Source organism: Tachypleus tridentatus, chromosome 6 (assembly GCF_004210375.1).
Source record: "Tachypleus tridentatus isolate NWPU-2018 chromosome 6, ASM421037v1, whole genome shotgun sequence".
Lineage (NCBI taxonomy): Eukaryota > Metazoa > Arthropoda > Merostomata > Xiphosura > Limulidae > Tachypleus > Tachypleus tridentatus.
In genome coordinates this window covers 46,213,851-46,222,902 of record NC_134830.1, presented here as the reverse complement: position 1 = coordinate 46,222,902, position 9,052 = coordinate 46,213,851, and the positions used below count along the sequence as shown (strand labels likewise).

Genomic DNA, 9,052 nt, shown 5'->3' with positions numbered 1-9,052 from the left:
CAGGTGAGTTTTAAGTATAACGTACCTGAAAGTTTAGCCTTCAAAAGTTCCTGTAGTATAAATGAATGCTGGCTAAATTAAAGAAATGATGAGTAAAACATGCAGAAAAAGTTTACTGAGGTTCTTATTTAATAAAAATCCATTGTTATGACTTTGAAAGATTATTTAACATCAAAACCACTCATTGTGTCAGTAACAAAGTAAGACTAGCTAGTAATATTACAAATGCTAATACTGACGTCATAATTTATTCGATTTTTACCCACAAAGCTAAGCGGAATGGATGGTTGTTGTTAATGGCGACCAGCAGGAGTAACATAAAGGATGGACGATAGTCCAGGTAATCAAAACATCTCGAGTCAAATCAGTCCTGTTGGAACAGGAGTGGGAATTACTGGAAAACAAAACCCGGAAGAACATAACCAAAGACCTCGCTATTCAATACCTGGAATTTTGCATTTTATTCAACATGAATGGGCGAGGTTTGAAATGGAACGGGCCCAGTGGGAGGTTGAAAGAGCAGAGCTCCAAGTAGGTTCTTTTTAATCCATCTTGGCACCAAATTTATTTTTTGACATTACACTAGTCTTACTAAGTATAAGCGTTTTTTGTTGATTAAAAAATCTAATTCTGAGATTTTATTCTATAACTAGTAATATACTGTCTGCATTAATTCAGTAATTGACACATATTGTATAATCTTTTACGATTATAACTAATATGATTTGGTTAAACTGTAACTTGTAAATCAGTGCTTGTAATTCGAAAGGAAAAACATCCCATATTTGAAAAAGTACTTCATGTTATAAGTCTAGACCTAGTAAAACAAATAACGATTTGTATTTTACATCCATTTAAACAGACTAAATAATCTACATATAAATTAAACTTTGATTTATATGTGCATTATTTTAATTTGTTAACATTAGAACACTACCTTTTTATAATTTACTATGTAGCATTTCAACAGTGTTTTCATCTATAGGGAACATAAAAGTATTGTATTTGTTATTTTTGTTTGTTTATTTGTTTATTTATTTATTATCAGTAACACTTAAGGGATGCACTGTACCAATTTACTTAGGTTTATTGAAAAGAATTGTACAGTGCAATAAAGTATAACGACATGTCCATAGAGGTAGGCAGACCACAGGTTGACTGATCCAATTGAAACTTGTAGTTGTTTTTTAAAGATATTTTCTATAAATAGGTACTGTTGTTTTACAGGTTTCATGTTGAAATGTTCAGAAAATTATTATATCTTGAATAACTTTCCTATGATACACTAAATTGGGTACTCTGTAATATTGTGCATGCTGTTTGCTTACACTGCATCACAGTTGCCCATGATTTTTTATTATTTGGCTTTTAATTAGTGACCACTATCTTTGCATTCTACTATCTACTATGTAACAGGTTTAAAATAATGTACAAACTGTTTGTCTCCAGTGTGTGCTCTGTTGTTTGTCTCCTGCTGGGGGTTCATACCCAAACCATATTTTCAGTACTCTTGACTTAAAAGTATAGCTGCTCTTTTAATGTTAGTGCTGTTCCCACTACCAATGAGGCCTTTTTTCCAATACCAGGATTCATCAGGCTGCCTGAGATATTAGAGTAATAGTTACTTCAGTTCTTCATTTTGTGAAGGAGAATTTCTCTTTTTGTATACTTCATTTTTTATCTTTCTCACATGAAACAATAATTTTATTGCCACCTTCAGCTGATAATACCTTGTATTAGTTGAACTTGATTTTTTGATTTGCACAAAATTTATATAAACAATATCAGATGAATGGATAAAGTTGGCTACAATTGCATGATTAGGAATAATTTTACATTTGGTAAATTATTCTGTGGGTAAAACTAAACTTTTTTAATTGAATATGTTTCTCCCTTTCAAAAATTTGAATATATTTTCAAATCTTCTTTTTTATCAAGTTATTTTAAATTAATATTCTTTCACAACAGTGTTGTATATATCAGTATTAAGTGATCTTATATGTTTAGTCATATCTTTCCTAAATATTTCACAGTGCAATGTTAGTATATTTAATGTAAACTTACTTTCCTTTAAACATTGTATCTTTTAAAGGAGGATAGTGTTAAATTGGTTCTTTTATTTTGCACTTTTTCAATTATTTTGGTATCATTTTGTTTATAAGGAGTGACATAATCTAGGTGAATCTGACCAGAACCTTAAAGAGTTGTTTTAAGGTTTGTTCATTCACATAACTAGAAGTTCATCTTATTATAATCTTAGACTTCTTAACTTTTACTAGATGCATTTTGCAGAATTTAGTTTTTCAACTATAGTAACTTCAGTGTCTTTCTCAATATGTAGTTTCCTAAATGTTTGTTTATTGTTTTTTTGTTTTTTTTTGTTGTTGTTCTGGTTAAATTTATGTTCTTGTACAGGTGATAGTTGATTAAACAGGATATCGTAAACTGTCATATATCTTAATTTATTAGGTGGAAACCTCATAAGCAATGTATTTGACATATTTGTAGTTCATCCATGTCATTCTGGAACAGATCCAGTTGTGCTGTTAGTAGTTATTTCTCTCTTGATCTTTTTCCTTATCAGTAACAAATCTGTATCTACACGATTCAGATCAATTCAAATATTTTCAATAGAATGTTCAGGTTCATGGATATTACTAATTGTTTTAACTTAATTATGAAGATAGTAGGATGTGGAGATCCAAATCTAAGATTTGGAAAAGATAGGTTGGGCTCCACTGTAATATTGTAGCTTTTCATCTTACCAGTTTTCTGTAAGGTACAGTACTGAATGCTTGTATGAAGTCAATCCAACTTTTTCATCAAAGTTTTATCCTTTTGTGAAGTATTTTAATACATCTGTAACTTTTTCAATAACTCTAATGTGTAGGTCTTTTATATATATAAAAGTGAAAATAAATACATTTCAATGAAGTTAAATAGCAAAGTAAGTAAAATCACAAGGAAGGACTGCATTAAAAACGGTAAATCCAAACCTCGGACTAATTATATTAGTTTTTTATAAATCAAAAACAAGCCAAAACAATTAAACAAAAAACACTGCATTAACTGAAAAGATCCCAGGGTAGAAGCTGCAATATGGGATTATAAAATATTCCCTATGTTTTGAAGGTGATTGCAGAAGTAGGATCCACATTGTAATGAGGATATACCATCTACCAGTATTAACCTCCATTTGCCAGTATTGCATAAGAAATAGAGTAGAAATAAATATAGAAATAGAAATTAAGAGAGCAAGAAGTGCTCAAGCCCACAATGTCTCATGCCTATATCACCCTTCACTGCTTGTAGACAGTTGTAGGAAGGTGATTGCTCTCCCAAGTAAAGAATTAATTGAAATAAATAAATAAATACTAATAAGGAAGTAAGGATTACTACTTGGGAGTAAGTAAGATGAAAGCTTACTTCTTGATGTTAGCATTCCAGCCCCAATATGAGAGAAAGGCACTAATTGACAGTACAACAAATTAACTACACCACCATAAAGCATCTCATCCAGCTGTCCAAACAAACTAGTATAGCTTCCAACCATCACCCATTTACCAAGTCTACTGTGACTATCATACTCTAAACAAGCCTTTTTATGCAGCAAGGTGTACATCTGCATAAAGTGGTGCCAAGTTGTTAAATGGCCTATGACCTTATTCTTAACTAAAATTATTTATTAGAAATTTTAAGTGAAATTTTTCTGATTTTTATTTATTTATACTTATTTAATGTTCTTGTATTTGTTACAGAATAATTGAATAACTTTACATAAAGCTTCTTTATTATATTCATTAACTATTAATTTTTGTATCAGTATTTTAACATTACTAATAAAATATTGTGATTTATTATATCTCCAAAACAAAAACAAATTAAACAAAAAATGCTGCATTAACTGTAAAGATCCCACAGTACAAACTACAATGTGGGATTATAAAATGTACTCCTAGGTTTTGGAGGTGACTGAAAAAGTAGGACCCACATTGTGGTGGGGATACACCAGCAACCAGTCTTAACCTCCATTCATCAGTCTAGTATAACAAATAAAGAGTAACAGTAGATATAGAATTAGAAATAGAAATTAGGAGAGCAAGATATGAGTGCTCAAGCTCACAATATCCCACATTTATATCACCCTTCACTAGTTATTTTCTTATGATTAAGGTGTATTTGACAAAACTTGCTGTTTAATAAATAATGCTTATTTGACTGACTTGTATGTAATTTTCTGGCTCCCTTTTATTATAATTATTTTTCTTTAAAATAAAGTGGTAAGTTTCACATTTTTCTATGCTTTCTGGACAGACCCTTGTTTCCTTATGTTTGTTGAAAATTGGTACCCAAGGTTTGATCTTAAGTTCCTGTTGCATCATTGGTTGTCATATTTGGCCCTAATGATGTATTTACATTAAACTGGCTAATCTTTTTTACCTCTTGTCCTTTAATATGTCTCATCTTTTATTTCTGGCTTTTATGGCTCTCTGTTTTAAATTATGTACCTTGCTGTGTGGCTCATTTAAAAGAAAAAAGAATTCACAGTGCTTAGTCTTTATCACCCATAACCATTTATTTCCAGTGAGAAAGTAGAAACGCAGCTGGTGAGATGCATACCTTGGTATAAAATACTGGAATGATACATTCAGTGAAATATATAAAGTGAGGGAACAGTGGTCACTAGAAGAGTAGAGGAAAAAGTGTGAAAATATGAAAATGAAGCAAACATAGAAGTATATGGAGAGGTTCTATATTATTTAATTCAAATTGAATTGAGCATTGTTACTAGAAGAACCTTGAGGAGGTAAATGAAGGGAAAAAAATTAAGTTTGTGCCAACTCTGGTACTAAATCCCTCAAGCATAAAATATTAGTAGAATTAATTGTATTAAAATTATCTCATTTACATTAGGTGCTTGGTGCTAGAAATAAATGAAAGTATTTGAAAAAGATATATGCAGTAGTTATAAATTAAAAGTGGTTTCTACTTGTCAGTTATTTCTCTGTGGTCAGTGGTTTTGAATTAGGGATGGCACAGTGCTACCTGGACCGTGCACTGACAAATTGTTGCAAGGGGTTACAAACTGAAAGAAGGAGAGCATGTAATTTGATTAATACAAAACTCCTCCAGTGTGGATATATATATATAAATAATACAACTATTGCTCTGTTATTTCTGTTTCATTTCCAAAGCTCTCAGGTGCCTGATTTAGTTTTGATTTAATAATTTGCTTCACATATTCTTGAAATTGATTTAGCATTTAAAGTAATGTTCTTTTCTGATTTCAAGCTGTTTTTACATAAATGATGTTTGATTTTACTTCTTGCAAGTACATATTATTTATAAGCTTTTCATTTTAATCATAACCAGTATCTTTTTTCTTCTGACAAACTTTTTTGAATATTGATCTGGAAGGTCTTAGCTCCAGTTTTTTAGTTTGCAACTTGATTTCTTTGGCATGCTAAATTTCTTAGCTTCATAGTTTATACAAGTGGGTGTTATCATCTGTTCCTTTACACTTTTATCATCAAGTAGATTAATTGTTCAGGTAACAATGCTATTTTATATTTATTGTTAACTTCTCGTGTAGAAGTTGTTGAGAGGTTGGAGATTGGGAACATGTGGATCAAGTAAACATTGTTCTATTAGGCTTAATGTCTTATTGCATATGAAAATCAAGAATAATGAGACTTTGGTTACAAATTTTAAAAAAATAATGCAATAAAAGTTATTTTTGTGAATTAGTCATCTGAAGTAATGGAATATACTTATTTGATCAAATGTATGAAAAAATGTTTAATATAAAGTCAGATATTCTAGATAGATACTTTTGTTATAGAAAATGTGTGGCTGCAAATAAAAAGAAATTAAAAAGGCTGGTTCACAAAGGGTATGAAAAATGAAATTAACCAAAAGTATTACAAGTTTAAGAAGTTTAACCATTGTATGATGGGAGATCTATAGGGTTGTAGAAAATCAAGAGAATTGATCAAACAGAAAAACAAAAATGTTAGCTAAAATTAGCAGAAATGTTTTTATAAAACCTTAAGAGTAAGCAAAATGTTAGAATGGGAGTAAGATCTTTTGAGGAATGAAAACAAGACTCATGATGACTGTGTTGCTAAATTCTACACTTCAATTTTTAGTCATGAAAGTTTTATATTGGAAATTCCAAACATTTGCTAGTTGGAAATAAAATCAAACAAGATTATCACATTAATTCTGAGCTTGTTATGAACACTAATTGGGAAGGTTAAACAATGATAAGGTTTTTGAGCCACATAAAATGTCTCCAAGGTTTTTTGAAAGAGGTTAAAGATTGCATATTTGAACTATTTGCTACCTTTTTTTTATTAATTCTCTTTTAGAGTTTTCAAACATTAGGTAGGTGTTAGGAAACTAGAACTTGGCTTATACTATTTCTTCACTTTTTTTCAAGGGAGGTAAGAGACTTTTACTGTAGTTATAAGCCTATTAGTCTTACATCAGTGGTGGAAAGAGTTTTTGCAAGTCTCTTAAAAGGTGCTTTTAAAAGTCATTTTTCAGAGTTAAAAATTTTATTGAATAGCTAATATGGTTTCTCTAGGGGACAATCTTGTCTTGCTAATCTTTTGAAATTTTCTTTTGAAGGGGTTATTGTCTATATACTTGAGGATAATGGCACAGATTTGTTATATCTGGATTTTCAGGAAATATTGAAAAGGCACCATATGAAGGGATAGTTAAAAACTCAATTTAAATAAGGGGAATAAGTTGGCTTATTGAATAGAACAGTGGCTAGATGGAAGAAAGAAGAATGTTGTTGTAAATGGAGTTCAGTTGGATTAGTGACACAAATAGGGTAGCTCAGAGTTCAGTTTTAAGGCATTTGCTTTTATGAATTACACCAATGACTTAAATGAAGGAATGTTCAATAAATTACTTAAACTTCCTGATGGTGTTAAGTCTTGAGTGTTACTGGCTGTGTGGATGCTACTACTTTACAAAAGGATTTAGATCATTTATTGAGTTTGGCATATAGATGGGAGATAGTTTCAATTATAATAAATGTAAGATAATGCATTTGGGTTATCATAATTTGAATTATAAGTATACTTTGGATAGGAATAACCTTAACAGTGTTCTTAAAGAAAAGGATCTTGACATAATGGGTAATCATCTTCTTAAGCCATCCAAGCAGTGTACTGTTGCTAGTGGTAGGGCAAATAAGATTTTAAATTGTATCTGCAGAAATATTGAATACAAGTCTAAAGAAGTTGTTTCTTTGTTTAAGTTGCTGGTTAAGCCACGTTTGGAATATTGTGTTCAGCCTTTGGCTTCTTATCTAAGAAGAGACATTGAATTGTTGGAAAGGGACTGGAGGAGGGTTTTTGCAATTGTAGCTTGATTGGAAAGGTTATTTAAGATATCTTAAATAGTTTACACTTTTAAAAAAAAGTTTATCCTTATTGAGGTATTTAAGATTTTTAAGGGAATTGACAGTGTTGATGTATCATCTTTTTTCATACATAGTGGTGAGAATGGTAGAACTAGGAGCACACAAATTTTGACAGAGTAGGAGTCATCTTCAGCTAAGGTAGTTTTATTTTTCTAACATGATTATTGGCTTTTGGAATGTATCTCCTTTAGATGTGGTGGATACAGCAAATTTAAGGGAATTATTGGGAGGCCTTGATAAATATTGGAGTAAGGGTGATTTTGAGTCTTTTGTTTTTGTATTGTCAGTTTAGTGGATAAAATAGACTGGATGGTCCAGCAGGCCACATTTGTCCTTAAATGTTATGTTAACAACTGGAGTAACATTAGCAACCCTCCAATCATTTAGCACCTGCCCGTGGTCTAACCTACCAAAAAAAAAAAAGTCTAGAAAAACTGTTGTTTAACTACTTTTTTAACACTAAGCTAAATATTATCAGGTCCAGTAGCTTATCTGTTTTAACACTCTTTTGTTTTGTTTTAATTAGTTCATGATTAACACCCATTCTGTACAAACTTCCAAACATTTCCTAGCTGATATTCTAAGTAAAGTTGATGGAAGAACATTTAAAAGCATAGTAGTTACATAATCATCACATCAACATAGTTCTGTAGTCGTCATATTAACTAAATAAAAACTCCCATTCTTTAAAGGTCCAGTCCGTGGCTTGTTTTATTTAGGTATTCATTCTTATTAAATACTTTTGTTTAAACATGACATTTAATGATAATATTAAGGTGAAATATTATTAATAAAAAAAAAAAGTATAACGTGTAATTAACACTTTCTAGGCATATGAATAGGTATAAATAAAGTTATGTTACTCTTATTGCTACAGCTGTAGTAGAAGCTATTCCTTAAAAATTGTGATGGCTGAAAAGAAATTTAAAGAACTAACAAACATCCATTTATATTTGTAATGTAAGTTCAGTTGTAACAGCAGATAAACATTTTAATATTACAACCAAAATTATTGTTTGATCAATGAACATAATGTATAGTTTTAGTAGCTTAAATGGTAAATGAAATATGCCTCTTTTGTTCATGGCTGGGCATTTTTCTTGTTTTTTAGCTAAAAGGTGTAACAGTTAAACTATTAGAAATATGTTAAAACTTGCCAGTTTTATTCTGGTTTACATAAAAACTGAAAAGTTTTTTCAGCTCTTGTGCTGTGGTATCTCCCAAAACATGGACCCGATGGTGGGTTCATGTAAATGTTTAAACCCATGTACAGTGAGTGTAACTGTATACAATTACTAAACTAATTGTTGGCAAAGGTGTTAGCTCCAGTCTGTGTATGTTATTAGACTTGGATATATGCTACTTAATAATTAAACACTTTAATGAATTAGGTTTCCTAATTGCATTTGATTAATAGGGGGTGGACTGTCTCACATAGTGCAAGTCCTACATTAATCTTAATTATTGTAACAGATAAAGGATTTTTGGAATGTTTCTGTACCATTTCAATTTCTAATGCTTCTCCTGCACTGTAAATAATCAAATTTTCACTTAAGAAAATAAATTCTTAAATGTAATTCTTACTGGCAATTTAAATCAGGTTTTTGGCAA

General features: G+C 30.5%; 1 protein-coding gene across 9 annotated transcripts in view; it reads left to right on the top strand.

Moving 5' to 3' along the window:
• Positions 1–256: 256 nt before the first annotated feature.
• The window catches only part of LOC143252388 (striatin-3-like), an 83,066-nt gene continuing 74,270 nt past the window's right edge, over positions 257–9,052 (top strand). For 4 of the 9 annotated variants that reach the window (XM_076504404.1, XM_076504406.1, XM_076504409.1 and 1 more), the window contains exon 1: positions 260–531. In XM_076504404.1, the coding sequence (XP_076360519.1) occupies positions 325–531 (207 nt within the window). In that variant the 5' untranslated portion in view covers positions 260–324. Of the gene's footprint in view, positions 532–9,052 lie in introns of all 9 variants that reach the window. The other 5 variants (XM_076504412.1, XM_076504411.1, XM_076504410.1 and 2 more) reach the window with 4 other exon arrangements.